Source organism: Brachionichthys hirsutus, chromosome 9 (genome assembly GCF_040956055.1).
Source record: "Brachionichthys hirsutus isolate HB-005 chromosome 9, CSIRO-AGI_Bhir_v1, whole genome shotgun sequence".
Taxonomy (NCBI): domain Eukaryota; kingdom Metazoa; phylum Chordata; class Actinopteri; order Lophiiformes; family Brachionichthyidae; genus Brachionichthys; species Brachionichthys hirsutus.
This window is the reverse complement of record NC_090905.1, coordinates 12,589,278-12,615,799: the sequence shown is the minus strand read 5'-3', so window position 1 is coordinate 12,615,799 and position 26,522 is coordinate 12,589,278. Positions and strand designations below refer to the sequence as shown.

The window sequence follows — 26,522 nt, the reverse complement described above, 5'->3', positions numbered from 1 at the left end:
TACGGATGAGAAAGAAATCGGCCACTTGGAAACACCGAGACCGGACTGCGAGCCAGACGAGCGCCGCTATGTTGAGGGTGATTCACGGCTCTGGCAGCCCGCCCGAGTCCCGAGATTGGCCGCACTCGGTGCTGTGGAGGCTGGGGGGCTTCTTCTTCCTCCTGCTGCTGGAGGGGGCCGGCTGCCTCGCCAACCCGGGCAGCCCCGCAGGCGTCAACAACAACAACAACAACCACCCGAGTGTCAACATATACATGAGTGTGGAGGAAGTGAAGAAGCTTTTAGGTAAGATGTCTTCGAACTTTAGCCCGTCGTGCGTGTGAGTGTGTGTGCGTGTGAGTGTGTGCGTGTGTGTGTGTTGGTCGTGTCCTCACCTCCATAGGCTTCCATCTAGAACTGCTGTCTTTTTATGTCTTTTATTATGTAAGGTTACTTTGTCTCTTCAAACTGATCCGGAGAAAATAACCTGATTTAATATTACGGTTATTTTGTGACCGTAATGTGATTTATATTAAAATGTCATCACAACTAGCCGCTAACTGGTCAGGAAGCGACTTGAATGAGCTGCAGGATTGTGGATATGTTGATTTAGATGCACAGAGGATGGATTTTCAGTGCCGATTAGTGCAAATGCAATGCGCAAGTAAGAAAGCGAGGTCGGGGCTTGAAGCATCACCACAGCTGTGCTGTGTTAAGACCTTGGCCTGTGTCACCAGGAGTCATGGAAACGGGGGAGACTTAGCCATACATGTACAGTATATATGCACTTACCAGACTGGGATATTACTGCTGGTAGTACAAGTAAAATGGGCTGCAGGGAGCTTTTGTCCTGTGTGCTGAGCCAGTCTGTGATTTGGTCCTAAAATGGTATTATGGGGTTTACTGAGGCGGCTGCAGAGTGAAACCAGCCATTTAACGGTCTAATGAAGGTTCAGAGTGCTAATACCTGTGGAAGGAAGGAAATCTGATGTTGCGGCTTCTCAACTTCAGTCTAATCCACTGCTGGATTATCATCCTGATGTGGTATCAATGTATTTTGCATTAAAATGCCATTCAGCAGGACTGATCAAAAATTAGTTTTATCCGTTATTGTGGGAGAAACGCGTGTTGGACCTCCTGTGTATTGGAGAGTTATTCATTGCTGCCATCAGGTGTGTTTGTTTAACTCCACCTCATTGAATACATTCACAGTAGCTTTTGTGATGTTTCCCATCGTGTGAATACTTAAACCAGATGATTTTGATGTGCAGGATCACTCATTTCAGCTGCTTTCATGCTCTGTGTCGGCTAACCAGTCAGACTGTAGGCTTTTGGTTCCCCTCATTGTTTATCAGGCTAGAATTAATCTCTGGTTGCCAGATGAATGTATCTCTTGTGGTTTGCTTGAAACTTCCACCGGTCGTATGGAGACGTGTCTTAATGTGTCACAGCGATGTGTGACAAGTCGAAACTCCTGTACATGTGGGCAGAAACGTCCGTGGTGCAGCAGCACCTGGAGGAAATCGTTTTGTTGAGAGCATCACATTGGTCGTAGGCTGCTGGGAGTCTTTCGCCACACTCGTGTGGACATCCAAAGTTGCTTTTCAAGAATCTGGGCCAGAACAGGCCGTGTCGTAACGGCAATGAAAAGCTCAGAATCATTGTGAATTCAAATATAATGTTGTGCCTGCTGCTAGCATATGCATGTACACGCCTAAAGGCATTTCATCTACTAAGACTCGTCTTCTACTGTTGCTGGTTTCCAGAGTTGGGGAGCTGCAGGCGTGCTATCCAAGGATATTGATAAGATCACATTCTCAATGTATATTTAGACGTGTTCAGATTTGTCTAATACATTTCTTTATTAAGACATTCATTGATGGGCTTGTATCATTTCCGTGATTGTAGTTGAGTGCACGATCATTTCTGACTAATAATGAAATGTTTTTGGCTTTTCAACTTAATTAAAAATGAATGATACAAATATTTCATATTTATATTTGAGAGTAAAAATGCTGATATCTATACTAAGGCTAAACATTCTTCAGAGGTGATTAGGCTGTTTTATCTTCTGATTTTGGTGACCTAAATGCTGCTCGGTGGAGACAAAGCCTAATATATCAGATTTCTGCTCGATCCCTGCAGCGTTCCTCAACCGTTAAAATTCTCAGCTCCATTCGGGCCTTTTTTGAAGTTTCTTGCAGCTTAATGCCGTTTCATCTCAAATGTTCACAGTAAAGTCATAAAATTTTGTTTCCCAGTAAAGCACAGAGACATTATTATGAGAGCAGAAGGGTGACATCACCAAGTAATCAAGTGTAGCTATGGTCTCTCTGGTTTTTAAACAGATGGACGGTCCATTAAATATTTCTTTTTGTTCACTTTAACAAATGACCAGACCCTCACGGGGTTGGTACGGAACAGGAAAACATCATGTCTGGATTAAAACGGGGCTTTGCACACGGTAAATGTGTCTGTGGATGGATTGCAGGAAGCATCTCTGATTATTTTTACGTATGACTAGCTACTAGTGAGTTATCATGTCCACATGCACCCTCAGCCTCAACATCAGTGTCTCAGGACCCACAGCTTGCATTTGCATCATGGTGAGAATCATTGCATGTTCCAGGACTCTGTTTCGCTTCAGACGCTGAATAAATCACACTTGTTTTTGGATGTGATGCCAATAAAATGTGGATTTAAATCTAGTTTAAATCAGTCACAAGGAAAATGCGTCGTTTCTGCTGAGAATATTAAATGATTAATTATGAAAATAGATGCGTGTGTTCTGAGCATTGGGCAGAAAGACCAGTGCTGTTATTAAATGTTTAACATTCAGACATAATGATAGTGAGATAGTAGAGCAACGCGCTGTATCACACCGCCCCATAGACACCGGGCCAGAGACTGCATTCATAACGGGCCTGGCCCTCTGGTTTTAAAGGATTCAATAACTTTGATTCCCCCCCCTTTTTTTCTAGCTTTCTCACCATCCATGTTACGATTCAGAAGAAGCATGAGGTGAACGTCTGCATCTGTTTGCTGTCTGTTGTAATAATAACCCTTTTGAGCCCGGTCACTTTGATCCCTAACACATTTCTCTGAGGAATTTTACTTTGTGGAAAGTAAGCACTGAGTGAGTCTGTTTTCCTGGCGCTTGCGTGCTTCCTGTGTTCCTGGTCTTGGTGATCACTGTACAGGAAATTCTTCTCTGCATTGGACCCATCCCTGAGGAGCAGTGGCAGCCCCGAGGGGCGGGTTGGAGTTAAGGACACATCAGCATGTCGGTTTTGGGACTGGGCCTCCGATAAGTGGACAACTCTCACCACCCCACCCTCACAACCCCCGACCCGTCTATTATCCATTTTTATGGTGAACTGGGCGCTGCATCTTCATTTTGAGGTTGAAGTGAACTCTTGCAATGCTCATTTTACGCCACTAATTATTTCTACATTTTAGTCTTCTTATATTTGTGGGTGGCTCAGTGGTTAGCGCTGTCGCCTCACAGCTAGAAGATTCTGGGATCGTATCCTATCTGTGTGGAGTTTGTGTGTTCTCCGCACGTCTGCGTGGGTTTTCTCCAGGTTGTTGCGTTTCCTTCCCCCTCTAAGTTTGTCAGTGTGTAGAAATGAGTGGCGATCAATCACTCGATTGGATATCTGAAAAAGCAACAATAAGGTGGTTTAGGGTTTCATTTTTATTTTGGTTTAACAATGTTAATTAACAAACAAATCTGTTTCAGTTGTTTATGAACTATAAAGTATTAATAGTGAAATACTGTGGTATTTTGAGGTGTTTCTGAATACTCATACATTGAAATCCTAGTTTGTTGTGAAGCACTTTATGTGGCCTCCAAATAAACCATATTTAAATGTATTTTAACAAAACTGTTCCTTTTTGACCTGTCGAGGAATAATTACCTGTTCTGTTGTAAAAAATAGTACTGCATCGAAGCCAAATACAACTGGATGTTGATGGTATTTCTAAAGATTCTGTTATGTGTCGAATCTGGTCCAGTCACAACAGCACAGTTTTTGCTGACCCAAGTGTGCACATAGACGCCAGGGTCCGGATGCTAATATCTTAGGGAGGTGTGGGGCAGCGTAGGTGATTCAGGGGCAGCGCTACACAAGACTCGATGAGGTCCTTACTCACCCTGAAACTGTACGGTGCATCATGTAGCAGTTTGTCTCTAGCTACTGTCAGTCTACAGCCGGATGTGCTGGAGATGATGGCCAAAAACTGGCTAAATCTATTCCCTGGTCGGATGCAACAGATGTCAATTTCTAAATTTGAAACGGTCTCCGGAGTTGAGTGAGTTTCCGGCTGTGTTGAATGTGTGTATCAGTGCTTTAATGCTGATGAAGTCACTTTATCTCAGAGCTGCTAATTTATTTCCTATTGAGACAAGATGGTATTTCCTGGAGCACAGTTAAAATGTCAGTATCGTTAGTGAACTGATGTATCGTTTCACGCAAGAAACGTGATTCAGAATCTTCCCCGTTTCATTTCCACATGCTGTCAGCGATGTTTGCTGCTTGTAGATAACAAGGGAACAGTTAAGGAGCTTTGTCATAATCAAGCAGACACGCCTGCTGCCTTCCACCAAATATCAGTCCTCCTAACCGCGTAATGTAACGGCATCATGAAAGCTGAAGATAACCGTTTCCTGTTTACAAAAAATAACAACAACACGCAGTCCAGTTTTTGAAATCAGGTCTCATGTCATGAATACCAGATCAAACCGGACTCTGAAGGTGTGAATATTTTATAATGATGACTTTTGAAGCGCATAAAGGTGTGGTTGAAATATGAATGAGATGGATGTGTGGTCCAAAGGTTCGCTAATCTAGTTGTACTTAAACACAAACGTAGCTCATGGTTGTAAAGAAACAAGTGATGTCGTTGACGTGTTTTAAACGCGTTTAGACAAATGACCGTGTACAGCAATTCATTCTAGAACGGGACAAGCGTGTGTCCACCCCCCCCCTCCACAGAGCTGAAGGGCAGCAGGGGCTTTGAGAAGAGGAGCCTGCGAACAGCGAGGAGTGATTGGCGGCAGCATTCACTTCCTTCATGCCCGTCTGCTTGAATAGGGAAGCCCCTGCGCCGTTTGCTCTGACGAAACAAACGAGTCGTTGCTTTCCAGGAGGTTCCACGCTTTATGAATTGTTGCCCTTTCTGTTGAAATGGGGGTTCTTTCTCCTTGTATAGACAGCAAATCTCAAATCTTTTTGCTCATTGCCGTTGATGCTGTTGCATGCCATGGAGAATATGAAGCAGACCTTTTATAGACTGAAGGATACAATAATATGTGACCTTGCACACAAACTGCTTCCAAACTGCCGCTCTACTCACGAAGGTTCTCGTGTAAAAATAGATGAATAAGGTGGTGAAACGGCTACCGGTAATGATTTTCTTTCAGTAAACCATTTGATATTTACCGAGTGAACTGAGGAGCCCCTCCGAGCTGCAAACAACCATCGACGGGGTGTCGATAAAGGACGAGAGCAGCAGACGCTCTCGCTCTCGCTCGGTCTCCTTGCCCTGCCTTCATCCTCGTCTGCCCTCGGGGCACTTCAGAGAGTAAGAGGGGGAGGCTGATGTATGAGTTCTTTGATGCTAAAAGCAAACCACAGAGATCGTGGCTTGATGCGTGTTTCTCTTCCAGCTGAAAGGTACTTCAGAGCGACCAGTTCTGCAACCAGCTATAAAAGCTTTCAGTGACTTTGGTCGGGATGCTTGGTTGGATTGTTCACGCGTTACGTCATGTCAACCTTATTCTACGTTTTTATTCCTCTTGCCTTTTCATTCAGTCACGGATCTTGATGACATTTTCAGGAAATGTTATGGGTGTTATCAGGAACGGATGATAAAAGTTTGGTGATGATCCAGAAGAGATCCCGGATTCTGGATCACTTTGGAATCTTCGTTAACATTGCAGTCGATGGAGCTTTAAAATGTGTTCCTCATCAGCAGCTGATCAGGCGTAAAGCTTATTGATATCTGAGTGAACACGGACAGTGAAAACACTGAACAGCAGGATGTCAGGGCACAGCTGTTTTAGGTCTTCTGTATTGGGAGAGTGTTGGATTAAGTAATACTAATGGACAAATACACTGAGTATTTGCATTGCTTGGATGTTATTCCAGGAACATTTCATTTTTGTTGAAGATCACGTGTTGGTAATCCCGTGATGTGATATCTGGCAGTCGTGCACACCAAAAGTAAGAGGCCACAGATCCCCTGTTACCTGCTTCAGTAATAATTACCCCTGCTCACTGAAGATGGAAGCGGTAATAATATGCAATCCTTGTTTTGTCAGACGATAGACGACACAGCGGCTCTAATCACTAGATATTTTAGGCTTCTCCTTATGTCCTCAGTTCAGAGCTGCTCTTTTCTGTTTGATATTTTAGATCTTGGCATCCTTCACATGTGGTAACCCCTTTCCTGAATCCTGCCCCATTCATACCTGTGGATTTGTTTGGGTTCCAGTTGACAGAATTTCATGCTGGCTCCCATTTTCTCCACCACTGTCTAATTTTGTCGGTATATCTTCTCAGCGAGAGGCTGAAGGGAGCATTTATCTCCGGAGCACTCGGGGATGAAGGCTCTGTGCGGTTCGGTGTCTTCCTGGACACACAAGAGGGTCTTTGTTAGAGACCGGTCCTGCACCTTATCGCCTGGCCATTGCCACCTGCTGCAAAATCTGCAGTGTCACTCACAGGTAACAAGAGAACAGTGATAAACTCTAAAACTCAGAGTCTTAAAACAAAACAAGGTTTATTTGTCAATGTAACATATTGAATTTTATTGTTTACTTTATTTAAAATGATGACCATTTTCAGCGCATGTAGAGCCTTTTATACGTCAAACACGGGATGCTATGTGAAAGCGTTGTCATTTCTATGTCTCGGCCATTAAAATCACGTGGAAGGGTGGAATCCCTGCAGCAAAGTACGGAAATTCCACTCCACTGGAGCTGTTCAGTGGCCATCAGCAGAGGACTGGCTTATTCTGGGATGGCCTAATCCCAAAGGTGTAATGTATTGAACCCTGGTCAAACCCATGAAGATGAGAAAATGATTTACCGGTAGTTTTTTCATTACTTTTTCAGCGATGGCTCCCCGTTTGGCATCGCTAGTAAACTTTTAAAATACAGAATCCAACCTCCCACTCAATGAGGTTAGGTCTGCAGTTTAAGCTGCATTTACTGTCTACTGTTTCATATCCAGGCGATGCTGAATCTCTTCTTCGGCTGTCTAGCCTTGTGTCAAACGTTTCTGTGACTGGATATCTTTTCAGCAGCGTTCACAGATGTGCACCTTTTTATCAGTCTAATTTTACTTTGGTTACTCTAATGTACCTCTTAGCAGCTTGCTGTGCTTCAGCCGTAAGTGTTGCCATGTGTTCTGAGGACTGCTCTTCATTTGGAACGTTGTACCCATGCTTTAAATCTGCTACAGAATTCTTAACGCATGACACCATTTGAGTTCACGCTTTCTACTTCGACTTTTACCGTCAGACACATTTCGGGTTTTCTTGTCTTCTGATGTGTTGCCTGCTCGTAGACACACGTTTATGTCTTTGGGTCGACGCATTCAGCAATCCATCATCGGTTGGAGTTGCTTTTATGCCTTCACCAGCATGTCCGTTTATGATGGCAAATGCAAATACCATTTCATTTCTATTCCGCGACATAAAGTTGTGTAGTTCTTTGTCACCCTTCCTTTAGTGCGCAGACAACACGACACATGTTGTGCATGCATTCCAGTCCCCGTGTATTGGCGGATTGTCTCTTGGATGCATTGTTCACATACGGAATTTGCTTATCTGTTGTAATTACTGCATTTTGTGGCTCGTCCCTCCCCTCAAGATGCCTCTTTCCTGTATTTGCCATCTTCGTGTCAATATATGACACTGCACCAGCGATGACAAGGCCACATGGTGCTGGGTTTTGTCCCGTGGCAAGATATTCTGTTGTTTACCAAACCATCGCGGCTGAGAAGCACGGTACAGGTGTGTAGGACGACCAGACCCGTCAGACTCCAAAGGGAGGCCTCCAGCCTGCGGGCAGTTTAACATCAGGCACAGGACTGATCAATCGTGATTGATTATTGTTGATATAATAAATTACACGATAAAAATGTGCTCTGTGTGCAATGTGTTGTTTCCTTTCAGATTAAGGGCACTCGCTCAAAACATGTCTAAATAAACATTTATTTTAATGAATTGAACATGTATTTATTTTTATGAGTTGATGATGATTAAAATGGAGCTTCTGCTCGGGCGTTTTTGTTGGAGTAGAAATAAACTGCTCTGACAAAAATTAGCTGCCATGATGCTCATAGCGCTGTTTGTGACGCCGAGCTAAAAATACACAAAAAATACTCATTTAAATCATAATATGTAGTTGAATGTTTGCATCTGCACATGATGATGTGCTGAAGCACGCTGTATGTTGTGACAAAGCACTACCAAGCATTGTATTTACAAGCACGCTCTGCGGTTGTGCTGTTTTCCCCTTTCCAGATAGTGATGTGTGTGTATGTGGAGGAACTGCTGTGCGTGGTTCAGCTTCCTCGGTAACAGGAACTACTTATTCCCTGTGTTCGGCCTGTGTACACTGACAGGCTCCTGTTGCCTTTCCTTCATGTTCCTATTTACCTCCGCCAAGCCGAGGCAGAGGTTATGTAAGCGCCCGCGTTTGTCTGTCCGTCCATCCGTCAGCAAGATGACTCAAAGCTCTGGACGGATCTGGATGGAATTTTAAGGGTATGTTGGGGTTGTTACAAGGAACAGATGATTGTATTTTAGTGCCGATCCCGAGGAGATCCTGGATTCTGGATCACTTTAAGATTTTCATTGACATTGCAGCTTCCACCACCGAATTTCATCCGGATTGGATCCAGAATGATGTTAGGAAAAAATATAATATTTGTAACATTGAAACCACCATTTATGAATTCAAAGATCTCTTAAAAATACACAGCGACTCTGATTCACTTTTACTAAGATAAGCTGCTCGGCGGAGGTCTGCGCTCTCTGAGTGCGTTTCTAGTTTGTAGACCTGGGGTGCTGGGGGAAGGACAGAACTGAGCCGACGGATTGCATAGTTTTGTTGCTATTGATGTGGTTTGGCCACATGTTGACGAAGAACTCACACAGACTAATGCTGGTGTGAGAAGCCATTAAAGGGTTAAACACCTCTACACAAAGCCACATCCAAATCTGTTGACGTTTTTCCAAAGATTGAAGACATACGGTACGAACTCACACAGGTGATGTCTTCACGAGTTTTCACCATGTTCAAGCGGAAGTTCCTCACTATTGGAAAGCCTATAGTAGGCCTGGATGCAGAGCCAGGGTTACCTTGGTTACCGTTGGATGATGTAATGATTCGCTAGCGACTATGAGTGTTCAAACCTCTGAGTGTGCCCAAGGGTATTGGGGGAGTCTGGGCACATTCTTGCCCCCTCTTTAAACTAGATCCTGAGAGAGTGATGCAGGGAACCCACTCTGCCAGACAGATGCATTCAAGGGCTGACGGTGCTGCCCCGGGCCGGGGCAGGGGATTTCACCAGCACACATTAGAATCGCATGGCTTTTGTTGCTGCAGGAGGAGAGAGAAACACTCCACTCCACAGAACGAGCCAACTCATCCAGCCATGTGACGTTCAAGTTCACATTCCAACCCCTTCCTCTGCCCAATTGTGTTTCCTGACTAGAAAATTGCAGTCATAGTTTGGACGTTGTCTCACTTGAAAGTTTTGAAGTTTTTCACTTGGGCACTCAAAGGTCTCGAGTACTACCAGATGTGGTTAATCCATCTCTCCAGACCTTTCTAATCCAAGGTGGCAGTTTGAAAAGCTGTTATTTTCCTCAGGCTTTCTCTGAGTGTGTCTACATCGGCCTCTAAATTGCAAAATGTGTTGTCTTTTGTATCCAGGAGTTTTTTCGTTTCCGTGATTTTCAATGTATTCAATGAAAGTGATGTCAGCGTTTTGTCATGAGATACGACTTGTGTCCCCTGTCTGTCTTCACGCAGGCCTGGATGCAGAGCTCTACTACGTGCGGGACAATGTGGTGAACCACTATGCCCTGTCCTTCACCCTGCCTGTCCCCAGCGAGACCAACAGTCTTCATTTCACATGGCATTCCAAGACAAAGGCAGGTTCCACCAGGAATGATCATTATTTACTCAAGTGTGCGCTTAAAAGGCAAAGCGACACGTGGCCTCTTTTTACCATTCTTTGTTTTATAGGTTGATTACCGGCTTGGCTTCCACATGGAGAACCCTGTTGCCATGAACCAGCCCCGGAGCAACATCTCCAGTCAGGGGGAGGTGCCCCACCTTCCCTCTGGTTTGTCAGACATCCGTCCTTGTTGGGTTCCTACATGCTTTATATTCTTTAACATCTGTGCAAACCAGATATGATAAAAGTTACATGAGAAGATTGATGCAACTGTATATGAATATGAGGCTGGAGCCGGCAGCCAGTCGGCATAATATATCATCAGAACTGCTGGCTTATTATTGTGTTTTATCTTTTGAGTTCAAAAGATATATGAGAAGGACCGTTTTATGGACATTGATGACCAGAAACTCTCATTTACTGTGGGTTGCTTGGAGACTGGCCAAAGCAGAGAAATCATAATATATGCTGTGGAGCTTGTTCTGTTTCGCTTGTTTGCCTGCTGGACAAAAAAAAAAAACATTTGACAAAGTATTTTTCAAAAAAATAAGACGATAAAGATGACAAGATGTCACCAATGTCATTAAATGCTAATTGTGACAAAAGCAGCTTAACACTGTAGACAGAAAAGAGGGGAGACTACCGGTAAACTGTTTAAAAATAACATCTCTTGATTTTTATTGGCAAAATGTTGTCAACTTATTTTTTCTAAATTGCAATATTCTGTTCATTGGGAGGTAAATGCAACGGCTTAGTTTCCCGTGCTGCAACCGGCTGAGGTGGGATCCACAGCACATGCCCCTCACCCACGCCATTGTGGAGGTGAAGTCTGAGTGTCTGCAGGAGGACCACAGAAATAGTGAACATGTTACACCAGAAGAAACTCTGGTGGAACCTGATCAATCTGACTGGAACGGAGGCAAAAGGAAAACGGACTTCCTGGTTCACTCTCGGGTTTCCCTCAGGGTAGCTGGTACTCAGTCTCACGCCTTCATCTGGTAAAGCCGACATTTAGTGGCCCAAATGACCTCAACCCAGTGTCGAGCTAAACTGGTGACGAGCCTGACTTGCTGGTTTGAAGCAGGCGTGGTTCTCTGTACATAAATAAAAATCAAACTACGTGCTGTGTCTGCATCTATTCCTTCAGCACGAATCATCAGACCAGACATGCATCTTATTTTTCAGTGATCAGAAACATTTGATGTGAAATTAAAGTCAAGGAATAATTGAAGTAGAAATCAAAACAAGATGTCTTTGCAAAGATTGTCACTGAGCAGTAGTATCAGACTGAAATACTTCTGGATGTCTTTCACTAAAATACGGCTAAAATGCTCCAGACCGTTGGGGGGTCAGACACACAGATGCAGGTGAGAACAAGATATGGCAGGAGAGCGCGTCTCTAAATGTGTGTGTGTGTGTTGTGTCCACAGTGTTCAGAGTGGACCTCTTCTGTTCTGGCAAGGTTGATGGAGAAGCGGTTTTAACAGTGCAGCTCAATCTGACAATCCACGCCAACAACTACACAGTGCTCAACTTCAAGAGGAGGAAAATGTGCTACAAAAGTAAGCACATTTATAATCCAGCAATGGTCATAGCTGCAGAAACCCGGGTGGATGTGGGATCAGTCGTGGCTTTCAGTGGAGCACATCGGTTCCCTTTCCTGCTTTGCCAAGTAAAAATGGGTCTGTTGGGTTGACTCCTTGGAGTCCGTCTATCACTTGCTTAGATATCGTGAGCGACGCTCATTGTGGACTCTAACCATAATAATTGGTCTTGGATCGTACCTGTAGTGTTGTGTTGGATGGAAAACAGTGATGTGTATGCAGGCCGATTCATTCAGAACTATTGACAGACCGGAGTTATTCGGGTCGTTCTGTTTTGCATTCTGTGCTCTTGTCGTCTGATTGCAGAGAAAAAACTTAAACCATTTATCTTACTGCCTTAACAACAATAACATCCTCGTTGCTAGTTTGGGAACGGGAGAGATTCTTTTTCCAGCCGCTTGTGTTTCCTTTTTTCCTGTTGCACGTTCTCTTTGAACGTTAACCCGTTACTGTCACGTATCTTTAAATTACATTGAACATTCTGTCTGCTTGCGTCTAAAAGCTGCATTCAAGGTGTCGCACGAAAACATCTTCAACTACGATGTTGGTTTCTGCTTTTGCCTTTGGAATAGTGGGGATGACGTAATGGCTTTTTGCTTCCTGGTCTTTTGGAAGCTTTCATTAAATGCATTAAAAATGCTTTTATCTTGAATATAGCGCTTTCAAGTAAGTCTGTCGTTGGAAGATTTAATTTCCTCCTTCCTCTGTAAACAGGAATAGATGCTGACCCCAAGATTCCCATTCCCCTCAACAACAACACTCTTCCACGGCCTGACTGTAAGTACTTTTCCCTCTACTAGATTCTGCTGCACTCGTCTGTCCATTCCACCTCTATGACGACGGCGTAGGTAGAGTACTGGCACTGAAACGTAGATCTGCGTGAACTTGAGGTGGAAAGGGAGGACAGGGCTGTGATGTTTTTAGGCATGCGGCCCAAATGCAGCCAGCGACAGATAGCGCTAACTCAAACGACAAGACAAAGAGCCAGGAATGATGACGGTTGTCCTTGTGTGAGCAGCTCCGTGTATCAGAGTTGGCGTCGGCCAGATAAGGCTGGGTTGGGTTGGCACTGAGGACTCTGCGTATCAGTCTTTCCATAACCAGGAGGATGACTTGGAAGCCTGAAGAGAAGATTCATTCTCTCTCGTGTGCAGTGGTCACCCTCTTCCAGCGGGTGGTACTCAGTTCAAGTGAGCCCACCACCCCAGTATTAGAGCTCCATTAGTGGGATGTGTCTTTTCTGCTCCAGTAGGAGCCCCCCAGAGACCTTTAGAGAGGCTTTGTACACGGCTCCCTCTATTCCGGAGCCCCCGTGTGCTTACGTCCGCGTCCTTTCTCCTCCACGTCTTTGTGATTCGGCCTCCGTAGAAGCTTTCTGGAAAAAGACTGGTAGTTTATGCACAATGATTGCCATTTCCTTTGAGTTTCTCTTCTGCTCTGTTTCGTGAGTGTTTCATGTTAACGTGAGGCTTGTTTTCACCAGTAGATGGCGTGGCCACCCCCACCACATCCACCCAGGTGTTCTACATAAGTGTGAGTGTGTGCTGCATTGTCATCTTCCTGGTGGCAATCATCCTGGCCATCCTGCACCTGCACAGCATGAAGCGAGTGGAGATGGAGGACAGGTTTGTTTCGTTTCATCTGTCCTTGCTGTGAAGAGACAAAAGACGTTCTAATTTATCGCTGAAGAGAAATGCACTTGTGTCTGTTGAAGCCACTGAAACTCGCCCACAGTGCTTTAGAGCGACATCTGTCACTTCTGAAAGTTCTGTTAGTATTTTCTGCAGAATGCTGTTCAAAGACCAACAGAAATAGGTCGTCTCCACAGAGAGGACTAAATCAAGTTGAAACCCGCTCTGTAGCTTTCCTGCTTGCTTCCTGTAATCTCCTCTCCAGATGGCTGCAGGCGGCGAGGCGGGTTATCAGATGCTGATGTGGAAAGAGATCGGCTCATCGGCCCCTTGCTGTTGATTTAAATACATCTTGTGTATTGTAAAAGCACTGTTTTGTAATTTAATGAAAGTCTGTCTACTCTCATACTTTCACTGAATTAGGTTTTATCAGCCTGTCAACGTTTGACTCTGGTCAAACTCACACTGCTGCGTCACGCTCAGTTTATTGTTTCAAGCTGAACCAACAACAGCAACTACTAATTATTTAGTTTATTGTGTACATAGTTTGAATTTTAAATGCTGAAGTTACGATACAGCCTTTGATGCTTGCTGTAACCTGATTGAGCATTATCATTTTGATTTCCTTTGATCTTTGAGGAATGCCTTCGCATGTTTCAGTAGCTTCACGATCCGCTCTGTGTCTTTCAGTGTGAGTGACAGTGGAAGCTCGCAGGGCCTGTCTCAGCCATCCACCCAGACCACTCAGTACCTGAGGGCCGACACTCCAAACAACGTGGCCCCCGTCACCAGTAAGAGATTGAACTTACTCAAAGACTCAAAGACTGGGCTGTAGTTCATGCTCTATTTATTAAAACACCTGAAGCATTTTATATTTGGGAGCGTTCACATGCATTCGGTCCGATTCAGAAGTCCGATTTATTCTTTTTCCTCCCTTTTCACGCTGGTTTCCACAAGGTTATCATAATCCTCCAAATGCCATAAGCAAAGAATGACTTGAGTAACTTTACATGGTCATGAGATTGTGATGGTCGCGTATTTTTGCCCTTTCACTCTCTGAGCGGTGTTTTTATATTGGGCCTGGCAGAAACTAGATGCTCTAAATTGATATCTTTAATATGGCGAACAACACACCAATCCAGTTACAAAGTCGTGTCTTAAGTCTGGACAATAAACGGAACTATTTACAACCAACTCACTTCTGACTTTTGATCTGTACCGGTGTGAAGTGGATCTAAGTGTTGTGTGAGGCGGTCGTTTCGTACAGCCTTTGCTCTCTCGGCGGCCATCTTGGGTCGGTCTGTGCTGCATTAAGGAGGAACTAATGTGGCTTTACGGCAGAGACATGTTTGTTGTCCTTTTTATTAAACTGTTAGCATTTTTCTAGTCCCTTTTCTTATCTAGTCCCTTTAACTTTCTGTCTTTCACTTTGTCAGCATGAGTTGATGATCAGTAACTCTTGTTTTCAACCCAAAGCTGTTTAGCTTTGGGTTGAAAACAAGGCTAGAAACTTTGAAATAACTATCCTCCCTGCAACCAATGCAATAAATCTCCATCATTAACTTGCTACCTTGATTTTTGTAATTTGAAAATGAATGAAATTTCAATTTTGTATTCTATCACACCAAAAATAAAAACACCATCAAATAGTTTTTACTTATAAGCAGAATAATGAAATAAAGCAATAATGCACTAATGAGGGCAGCAAAAATAAAATGTTGAAATATTGTGATTTGTGATACTGTAGCGATTCTCAGAAATGATGTTTACTTTGCAGTGATTTGTGCTGCCTTGGTTTTATGTTGTGCTTCGACCCTGACGAGTACAGTGTAGTCTATGATCAGCCTTTCCTCTTCAGGGTGACGACATTAACGAAGGATCTGTCCCCTTGCTTGCATGATCATGATAATCTGATGTGTAAATCTGCTATTGAGATATTTCAAATTGCTCCTCCAGATTATCGACACAAGTATTCGGTGTTCAGCAACATAAAACGACAGAGAGATCAGCCCGTCTGCCGTTGGAGCGTTCTTGTCCCTGACCCTTTGAAATGTTTTCTTTTACATAACATGTTTTAAAAGGAGACTTTGGAGAGCAAATTTACCCAAAAATGTTAATTAAACTGTTAGTTATTTAGTGCAATGCTTGAACTCTGCGTCCATTTCAAAAAAGTACACCCGCTATGTTTGCCTCTATGTTTGGCCCTCCATCGCCCCCTTGTGGATAAAACCCACATCACTGCTTGCGCATTTCATTCGACCTGCTCCGTTATGGAATGCTAAGATGCTCCACTCTACCAACGACACGCTTACCCAACCTGCGAGCATACTTTGTTGAATGCATGTGTTTTTTTAATCAACTGGGATTTGATGAATACAAAATCTATCTATCCATTCCTATGATCATTCGGATCTTGTAATTTGAATGACTTGTATCCCTGAATCACTTCTTTCTCACTGTCTCCCATCCTCCACTCCCCACCCCTTTCTTCTTGTCATCAGACAATCACCCCGGTTCTGCACCCATACTCCAGCTTGCTGCTTCTTCCTTCCAAAATCCTGGTGCCCCCTCTCATGAAACCAAAAGTAAGTTCTGGAAATTGGCATGGTTGATCCAAGTGTTAAACGCCAAGCACAGAAATAGATCTCACCCAGAGTGTAAAGGGACCATCGTCTGGGTAGATTCGGCCTGAAGGCGACACCAAAGACGGGCTATCCCAGTTAGTTCACACGTAGTTCACACGTAGTTCACACTTTGTCTGAAGACATGCAGGCAATTTAGAAAAAAAGGAAATTAAAAAGAATCATTCCTTGATCTTAAATTGTTACTGTGACTATTTTGGTCATGGGCTTCATATTTTCTGTAATAGAATATGTGATCCGATGGAGACCCTTTGGACGTAATAACAGGTCCGTGGTCTAATTTGTAGAATTTTTGGGTTTCCTGGTGTTTCCTCTGTATTTATGCTTGTAGGTCTTAAGTGTTATTCTTGCTGTGTTTACAGTGGATGGAGGGTACGTCTGCTGATTATCAAGTGCTTCAAGTTTACGATTGGGTTGGAATCTGTAAGAACACAAAAATATCTCAATTTAAACTACAGGAACTATTGTCAAACTGAAACTGATTGAACAAATAGATTTTGTAGACAAATATTTTGTTTTGTTTTAACTCAAATTATTGAACTTAAAAAAATCACACATTGACTTACTGGCTCAGTAATTTAGCCATTGACAATCCACCGGTGTTAAATATGGAGTTTAATCCTCCTGGCCAGTGATGCAGCCGCAGCGGATACATGCAGAGGGTTGCAGCAGGAATGGCATCCTGCATCAAACGCTTCCAGAATGCAATCGACCAGAAAGTTGATCGGCTGCCCCTGACGGGACAAGCCAGAAGAAGAATCATCCTGCTCATATAATTAGCTCATTTTAAACCGGTTTTGAGTATTTTAAGTGTCACGTGGAAAGCTGTGAAATGAAGTGGCGCTGCAGTTTATTGATAGTGAAAGTGAAACGGAGTGGAAAAAATAAATAGTTGTTCTATTGCATTGACCTCTAGGGGGCAGCATTGATCTAGTTCTGTTACAGCTTCCATTGAAGCCTTATATCACTGTCTACCTCACTGAACTCAGTTGGGTCAGAGTACGCACAACTGTGTAAACACTATTAAACATAGTACTGTCATGAACTGTATCTGAAGGGTAGGGAGAATTCTAACTTCTCGTTTCAGCCACTGGTTTATCTCCAGTCATTCTAAGCAGCTGCACAGTTTATTCTGGCTTGTCGGGTGGTGAGAATGTGTTCTCTGTCATCACCTACATGTTGTGTACACATGGGGTGTGTTGATAGAAGGAGGTTGTCTGTACACGATGTATTCATCCATGTGCAGATTCTACAAGGAAGTGCTTTTGTGTCCAAACTCGGCCTCGACTCAAAGAATTCAACCGCCGACATGTATGCACATGGATGTTCTGCAGTGGAAGTGCTGTAATACTGGAATTCACGCGCTTCGATGCAACATGCGGGGGTTCGACTACTTGTTTTGGTCACTGTTTTTCTTGTAATGGCTGAAATTCTTAGAACTGACATTGGAGTTTTAGAGGGATCTTGTCTTGGAGGTAACGTGATGCAAAGCTCAAGTCCCTTGAGGTAGTTTTCTCTGTCAGTCTCCGTGAACGTGTTCCATGTATCTGGCTCGTATGTAATTTGCTTGTGGGTTTTCCCACCCTCAGGTTACCCATCTCTCCGCATTGAGAAGAACGACCTGAGGAGTGTTACTCTCATGGAGGCCAAAGCGAAAGTGAAAGACATTGCCATCTCGAGGGAGAGGGTCACACTAAGAGATGTCTTGCATGAAGGTACTTGTTTCCTCCTCCTGTCTCAGAAAGATGCGCTGAAATGACTTGTGAATGTCTTCTCACAGGTTCAGACCGTCATGAGGGATGGTTATCATTTCTATCCCAAGACAGTGTTTCAAGTGTTACAGTTATTCTAAACAAACCATACACAGACATTACATGAGGTGATGAGCTTCCTATTCCTTCTGCACCTCGTACAAAAACTTTAAAGTAAGGAACAGGCTCTCACAAAATACCAAGAGACACACAGCCATCTGCACTGCTAATCCAAACATTTGTGCACTCCACCCTGAGGAGCTATGCCTTATTCAGTCATCAAAGACTGTCAAGAGCGAGTTAGTCAGTGACAGGTAATCCATATTCTTTTCATTCTTTTCTGATTATTTTCTCCTTGATATGCCCAAACACATTACACATAATATATGATCTGTATAATAGAGAAGACATTGTAACTGACGAAGACGATTTGTGAAAGGGTTGGATCCTCTGAGAGTATAATGTGAAGAGTAAAGAGGTCAATAAAATGTGAGCGATAAAGTAGGAAGAACATAAAACTAAGTGCTGGAGCGTTCGTGGTGCTAATTTTTTTATATATACTTTAATTTATTCTACCCTCCTTCTGTGCAGCTATTTTTAAATACAAAACTGTCCAACCAGGGAATTAAAATGTTAATATTTCTATTGATAAGCTTCTATGACCAATGTTGCATTTCCCTCCAAACCTGTCTCCTCTTTCATAGTCTCCATACGGTGTGTGTGTGTGTGTAGTACTTATAGTCTCACTTTAATGATGATGTTTACTTATAGGCCTAAATAATAGTCGGGTATCTCTTAACAGATGTGAAGATGTCAAGTTAATAATTTGGAAAACAATTGCAAGGGACATTTCTAAGTTGCTGCGTAATGTTCGAGTCAATAAATCTGACATGTGGTATCTGGATCCTGGCGTACAGAAACACAAGTCTGTGTTTTCAGGACTTTAATTATGTATGTTTGTGTCTGGGCTATGAAAAGGAGACGTGGATGTGTCCCCCCCCATGTTTGAACATGCCTCATCTGATCATCGTCACTGGAACTTTTGGAACAAAAAGCTGAGCTTGCTGAGACGTTCGACATGGAGCCGATATGTTATCTTAAATCTTTATATCATACAACTTTGGAGCTTCAGTTTAGTTTATTGGTATTTCCCACTTCAGACGCCAGGCTTTTGAACAGGATTCAGTATTGCCGTGGAACCAAAACGAGGCTGTACTTTCCTCTGGTTATTTGCCCACATGGGGTTTAGTTCGCCTTTGTGATGACCTCATAGTTACCGAGGATTTCTACAAGGGAATAGAAAGGTGTGGGGCTTCTATTTTGGAATTCTAACTACCGTAGTGACCGTGATGTCATTCCAGCTGAAGGCAACAGTCCCATACGTTTTACCCTCATTGTGAATTCTTGAGAGGATAACCCCCCCCCCCCCCCCAAGAATCTGGGATCACATTGGGATCATTAGTTTTATAGTTCTTCAAGAAAACAGTCTTTCATTAAGGGGCCGTTTCTATTATCTGCAGCCCAATAATTTCATTTCTATTTTGCTGTTGAGTCAAATCTGCTATCTTGATATGAGGTCATGCAAATTAGTTTTAAGGTTATAATTACAGAAACTATATCAACCAAATGTTCCACTGGCACGTTAAAGTCCAGGACTGGTCTATACTGGGACTGGTATCTGTTCTATTCTGACTTCCAGACTGCGCTTGATGTATGTGGGAAGCTTGCCCGTGCAAGCAGGACAGACTCTCGTCATTTCTGGAAACAAAATGGCAAAAAAATCCATTTGTATCAAATGGAGCAACAAGCATTAAAGACGTGACGTCCAAGGCCGCGTCTCAGACCGCTGTTCTTTGGAGTCGGCAGGTCCAGACAGGTTGACGTCGTAGAGTGAAGGAGACGGCTACACACTAACCCTGTTGTTACTCTTAGTCTCCTTTCCTGTTGAAACACAAGGCCTAGTTGGCCCCGGGGCGCAGCTTTTCTCTTACGTTTATGTTGATGGATTATCTTCTCAAGTAGCTTTCTATCCCAGCCCTCAAGCGATTGGGGGGGGGGGGGGGGCATTTTACACAAAGGAGAGGATGAACGTGTTCACTTGCCGTTCCACATCAATCACATTTCTGACTCGTTCTCAGTGATGAAAGTTCCCCTGACTTCAAGTGAATCTCTTGTTTTGGCTATGGTCGTTGCAACAGGAGCCAAAGCAGCCGAATCTCATGAACTCATCTCCACAGCTCAGCCAGGCGTTTGCATCTTTTTCCTCAACTAAAGCCATTGGTTTGTCTTTTACAGGCACGTTTGGCCGCATCTTCCATGGCGTGCTGCTCGATGAAAAGGATCCCAGTAAGGAAAAACGGGTCTTTGTGAAGACTGTCAAAGGTTTGTGCTCCATCCTTGAGCATAAAGCACCGTCTATCCTCAAAGAAATGACAATATTCCGAAGCCAAGTGTGTCTGAACGGTTTCATTTTACACAAATGTTCAACTGGCTGCAGGTTGGTTGCGATAGCGAACGCAGCAGAGCTCAGTGAATGCCCGTAGAATGAACCATAATGTCAGAGACGTCACGGCGGTAGCAGCGGGCTGCACATGGTTCCAACACGGTAAACGGGCTGCAGGGCTTGCATGCTAGTAAGAGCGCCGCCAGGTCCTTTGTTGGCAGCGTGCGTCTCTCTGCCAGTTGCCTTTTGACCTCTCCATTCCTCCATGTTTACTCAGGGAGAGGTGGATACCCCCCCAGTGAACAATATAATCATGCAAGTCTTGATGTTGTTCAAGTCTTTACTTCCTCTTCTCCTGGCGTTTGTGAAGGGAACGTTGCAGTTTTCCATAACGACCGGACAATGGCAGAAATGCACGCACTGATTGACTTGACCTCAGATTCGCTCTGATGTTTTAATACTGCAAAGAAAATAACTGCAAAGCTGCTGGCGTAGAAGCCTGTGCAGAGACACCAATAAAATGAACCAGTGAAACAGGATTCAGTAGCGATTAGACCCTCGCGCTTTAGTTTGACCAGGCGGCTCCTTCTTATGAGTTTTGCTGTCTCATCAAATTGTTCAGATCATGCGTCTGAGGTGCAGGTGACCATGATGCTGACTGAAAGTTGCAAGCTTCGTGGTCTTCATCATAGGTGAGTGCAGGCCGACGCAATGCATTTTGTTGATGGTTTAATTTTTCCATTTTGATAAAAGAAAGTTGATTAATCCTGTGAAATTAAAGATTAGAAACCCAAAATACACACGGCCCCGCCCAGGCCGACGTCTACCTGATGGAATGCTAGTCCATTTTTAAACCACCCAAAAATGAATCAAAACGTTGAAATCATTTCAGGTAGAATCAATTCTGGCGTAATCCACCACTGCCTTCTATCAGAACAAAAGCATGTTTTGCTAATGAGGGGGGGGTCACAGCCTGGATTATTATTCTTGTTACTAGTTTAGCAGAAATGCATTTCAGAGGTTTCGACTTCCGTTGACAGTTTGTCGTCATGTCGGCCCACTCCTTCCTCTTTCAGCATTTTGAGGTCAATAAAATGACTGATTTTTCTGACAAATCTTTTTCCTCCCTACATTTCTGTGTTTATGTTGACGGTTTATATGCTGTTTTACTCAATGTTTCCCCCCCCCCCCCCCCCCTCTTAGAAATCTGTTGCCCATAAGTAATGTGTGTACTGAAGATGGAGAGAAGCCCATGGTGCTTTTGCCTTTTATGGCTTGGGGAAATCTCAAGCTGTTCCTGCGGCAGTGCAAGCTAGCTGAGGCTAACAACCCACAGGTGAGGGGTCAGCGCAGCACACACGCTGGTTGGAGGTAGAAACATGGTTTCTTATTAAACCATTAAGATAATTGCCTCAATGCATGTCATGTCTGGTATTAGATGTAGAGATTTATTAACGTATGTTAAGATAAATCCTCATGCGTCAAACGTGAAGTGAGCTTTTGTGTGTTTGCTGAAATCAACGCCCTCCGGGCGCTACGGTTTACACTGTTGTTAGAATGACTGTTGATATAGGCATAAAGCCAGAGCTCGAGGCACGTTTTTACCCACCATGTAAAGACAATCAGGCTTTTGTCAGGGCTAACCCCGTAAGCGAGGGTTTGATGGGTTTGGCGATGTCACACCAGTGATGCAACCGATCAATCAGCTGCAAAATACAGATCACAGATGTAGCGCGCACTCGGCAAGCACACGCTGAAACTTGCCACCCGTTTGAATGAATCAAACTTCTTTTATAAAGTCTCAGCACCTTTTGCTCTCATTATGTGGTTTAGCAGTTTCAGGAAACAAAGACAGTCATTAAGTCGTGCTGTTAAACATTGAACTTTAAATCAGATATGGGGATAAAACACTCAGGAACATGAGCTTTCATTCTGCAAGTAAACATCTGGTTTCGAGGGGGAAGAACCCCAAAGGGATGACCTTATCTCCTGTTGTCATTTTTCCGCCCACAACCAATTGTTATCCTGCAGCATGGATGCTATCAGACTGAGCTAAATAAATGAGTTCAGATTCCGTTTTTGCACAGAGGGGATGTCGCCCACTGAGCAATCCTGACCTGGTGAGTCGATGGTTGCCATGCTCGCCATCTTGATGGTACATGTTGGCAAAAAACAAAACCAAAAAATAGTTTGGCACCTGAACTTATGCTTTAAAACACTGAACACAAAGTACGTGACTTTAGGACATACTTCACCCTCAGAGGAAGATGAATGTGGAAGCAAAACGCTATCACATTTAACTCGAAACCACAAATGGGAAAACCACATAGTGACATAAGAAGAGAAGTCAGGGTGTCGACAACATCTGTAGGATTCTTGTCTTTGCAAAAAAAATATTCATACCGGAGTCATGGCAATCCATCAGGTAGTTGTCTTAACTCCACGAAGAGCCAAGATCCCCGCTGGCGTCGCACGTTGTGTAACCGTATTTTATAAAGGCTTTGGTTGCTTTCCAGCATTCTTCACACTTGAACAAATTACGTAAGAAACTAGAAAATCAGAGGAATGTTTCCTCGGCGAAGCAGAGCACAGATTGTTTCTTTGAACAAGTATTGTTTGATTAGCTTTGCAGTTGCATTTAAAGACTGAAATGGTTTAGAATTCCCACCTTTTGACCCATAGTATTATAGTTGAAGGAAATAAAACCATTTTGACACAGATCGGTGTCAAACCTTCAAAGTAATGTCCCCTGTCCACAGTCCCACCCTGGTTGTGCTTTTCCTGTCTCTGCTTTTCAACAGCACATTGTCTGTGTCCTTCTCCCTCGTTTCCTTTCAGGCCATCTCTCAGCAAGATTTAGTTTACATGGCTATCCAGATTGCATGTGGAATGAGCTACCTGTCTCGCAGGGAGGTCATACACAAAGACCTTGCTGCCAGGAACTGCGTGTGAGTCTCCGAGACCCGGCTCAAAAATATTATTGTGTTATTATTTATTGTCTGTGGGTTTGAGTGATAAACATTTGCTCCCTCTCTGACAGCATTGATGACAACATGCAAGTTAAGATCACGGACAACGCCCTTGCCCGAGACTTATTTCCCATGGATTACCACTGTCTGGGGGACAATGAGAACCGGCCGGTGCGATGGATGGCCCTGGAGAGCTTGCTGAACAACGACTTCTCCAGTGCAAGTGATGTGGTAAGAACTGTAGTATCAAGCTCCATCATTTGCTTTACCTATGTCATAATGATTAGCTGGGGGGGGGGGGGGGGTCAGTGAATACAATACAGAGGAGAAGATACAGGAAATGGCTCCAGCTTTTGGGCAGATGTTCTCAAATGCCTGGCTAAGGGAGGGAAGGGAGGTGCAATGTGGCGCTGACTCCTTCCTGTCTTGGGAGATCGGAGAGGGTGCATCAGGATGCTCGACATATCCTATGAAGCAGCCAGTAACACACCAGTCAGGTATGCCTGACCCCACCTTCCTCTTCTGGTTGTGCCGCTTTCTGGTAATCCCCCCCCCCCATTACTCACTCTTCAAGTTAATATCCTCATGGGTCTATCGATGAGAGATGCAGCTGAAGCCGTGCATCAACACAGCATCACACACATCGATGGTTCACACCCTCATGCTATGCGTGCTGAATAAACATGCAGGGAAGGAGAACCAGATTGTTAAGCAATGTGGGTTCTAATGCGGGAAAGGGATGATTGTAGCATAACCGCAATGGATCACTGCCCATGTCCTCACTCCATTCACTTATTCGGAGGCGTTATGAAATCAAAGACTAGTTAATGCATGCTTTATGATGACATAAAAATAAGAGAAATTACCAGATAAACGAAAGTAGAAATTGTACAAGTGAGATATGAACTTACAGTAGAAAACAAGTTAAAGGAAGCAGAACTAAATTAGGACAAACAATTTCCAAAAGTCTGGAAAAAGTGTTCTTAAGAATTGCTAAGCCTCCCCCGAGGGGCTTCGGTTTACGAGTATGAGCTGCCCACCTTTATTTCGATAAGGATTAGCCTGACTTCCAGCGTTCCGTAAAATAACGAGAGCACGGTCACACCTGCAGCAAGCACAACAGTGGCCTTTGATGTGGGTCAGTAATAAGAGTAGCACAAACAGGGAAGAGCTCCGGTGCCCTCCTGTGAGGTCAGAGCAGTGGGTCCTGGCTTCCTTCTGTCCCTAAATGAGAACTTACTGTAACTATGTATACTCATTATAATGTTCTCTGCATTATTTCCTTCCTTGTTGCTGTGAAACATCTTGCGTTCGAATGCACGTTAACAACACTCGCCTTCCTGTTGGGTTAGCGCCACATTAAAGGCAACAGATTGTGTTTCTGGTGTCGATGATATTCACTTGTGTTTTCACAGTGGGCCTTTGGAGTGACGCTGTGGGAACTGATGACTCTGGGTCAGACACCCTACGTCGACATCGACCCTTTTGAGATGTCTGCCTACCTGAAGGATGGGTACAGAATAGCACAACCAATCAACTGCCCAGATGAGCTGTAGGTTGATTGACAGAGCAGACACAAATACAGGCGCTACATTTCCTGTTTCTGATTGATCAGTAATTTCATTTCACAAAAGGAGTAGTTTGGTGGCATCATTCTGTCCTCTGACATATTCTCATCAAAAATATTCTATTTCTTTGATTCTAGTGGTTGAGAAAGATTCCAAGGAATTAATCCAGACTGAAAAAAAAGGGCTTGCTGTAGTCACAATCAGATGAAGGGGCCTTACAGAGTTGATTTGAATATTAAATATATAAAATTCTAGATCAAGACATGGATATGTGTGTAGGTAAAACATGTGTTCGGAAGGATGACTTGACATTGAAACCACCGACATGTGACGTGGAAGCTGAACCAAAGTGAAATGTTAAGCGGCTACCAGACTTGGCTAACGTGAAGCATCCGGAAAGAATCACGACGAGCAAAAAACAAATCAACTGGCCTTTGTTTTTTTTTTGCTCTTCGTGATTTACCATGTCCTGGATGGCTGAGAACCGACGGACACCCTGCAAGAAGAACGCATCCGTTTCAACATCAGCGTTATCTCCTCAACAACCCATTTGCAGTAAACTGTATTCTATGGCTGCATGAGCACCGACTGCCTTGTCTTTGTTGTAATAAATAGTCCATATTTAATGTGAACTGTATTTATGGCATCACCGTCTTCCTTTGTCCCCCTGAATCCTGCCTTCGTCACGGAGCACGCGGGATTATTGTGAAGCTGACGTTTCATTCGACTTCCCTGTGTTGCAGCTTTGCGGTGATGGCTTGCTGTTGGGCGCTGGACCCCGAGGAGAGGCCCAAGTTCCAGCAGCTGGTTCAGTGTCTGACGGAGTTCCACGCAGCGTTGGGTGCCTACGTGTGAAAACATGCTCTCTATACTCGTCTCGGAGCAGCGGCGTGTAAGGCTGGAGGACGCTGTTCTGAAGGAGTACATTCGTGTGAAGGTGCCTTATCAGGAAAAAGATCGGACTTAAGCCTGCAGGCTTTGTTTGTACGGTTCTTTCTTTCCTTTTTAAACATAATGAAGTAAAAGGATTGTGTTTGATGTCGCGTACGTTATAAACGCATCTAGCAGTGGTTGTTGTGATGTTCTTCCCTGAAAAGACGTCCTCATCTGTACAGCACATCAGTGTTTATTTGACGCCCTGGTTTTAAAGACCGTACCGTACTTTCTACATTTTTTATTTGTATACGTGTTGTGGATGAGTGTAACTCTACAGCAGAATGTTTTGGGTACAAGGTAGACATCGTTTTTACACTCGCCTCCAAGATGCTGCCGCTTGGTACGACAGAGCGCTTGGAAACCAGATTTATGATTGGATGATTTCTAAAGTCTTTTGAACGGTACACGGTTTCCCCTGGGCGACACAGAAACTGTGCTCCTGGCCTCTTTTCAACACCGATCAAATGTATGTGCAGATCGTGTAAGAGCACCAAAGCTCGGTGCGTGAGTGAAAGTCTCATTTGAAGCCTCCTCCCTCTTTTGTACATTTTCTTCCTACTATCCGTGCCTGTCTTCAGGATTATCATTTCCACTTCGTACGCTTGATTGTTCTGCGTCAGAACACGGCCCGTCACAGGATTGTTTTTCCAAGTAAATAGAACACTAATAATAATCACTGTGAAAACACAAAACTGCCCGTCAGTTTTGTCGAACTGTTTTCTCACAGCGTTAACATCTTCGATGCTGCATGTTGAGTCAAGGCTGTAAACTGCTTCCCCAGTTCATATCCACAAATTAAA

The 26,522-nt window shown here is 43.8% G+C and overlaps 1 protein-coding gene across 1 annotated transcript; it reads left to right on the top strand.

Annotated features, from left to right (window-relative positions):
* Positions 1 to 68: 68 nt before the first annotated feature.
* On the top strand, positions 69 to 26,522 carry ryk (receptor like tyrosine kinase). Its single transcript, XM_068743641.1, has 16 exons — positions 69 to 285; positions 10,031 to 10,152; positions 10,247 to 10,346; positions 11,609 to 11,740; positions 12,497 to 12,559; positions 13,266 to 13,407; positions 14,104 to 14,204; positions 15,915 to 15,998; positions 17,645 to 17,770; positions 20,102 to 20,188; positions 20,872 to 20,941; positions 21,453 to 21,585; positions 23,088 to 23,197; positions 23,290 to 23,449; positions 24,634 to 24,770; positions 25,530 to 26,522. The coding sequence occupies exons 1-16, from the start codon at positions 69 to 71 to the stop codon at positions 25,639 to 25,641; spliced, it is 1,896 nt and encodes a 631-aa protein (XP_068599742.1). The 3' UTR covers positions 25,642 to 26,522.

What these genes read in the sequence shown, in the direction of transcription:
- ryk (XM_068743641.1), top strand. Translation starts at nt 69, where the DNA reads ATGTTGAGGGTGATTCACGGCTCTGGCAGCCCGCCCGAGTCCCGAGAT. An exon ending in AAGAGATGTCTTGCATGAAG is followed by an intron (nt 17,771 to 20,101) that starts GTACTTGTTTCC and finishes TGTCTTTTACAG; the next exon opens with GCACGTTTGGCCGCATCTTC. An exon ending in CTTGCTGCCAGGAACTGCGT is followed by an intron (nt 23,198 to 23,289) that starts GTGAGTCTCCGA and finishes CCTCTCTGACAG; the next exon opens with CATTGATGACAACATGCAAG.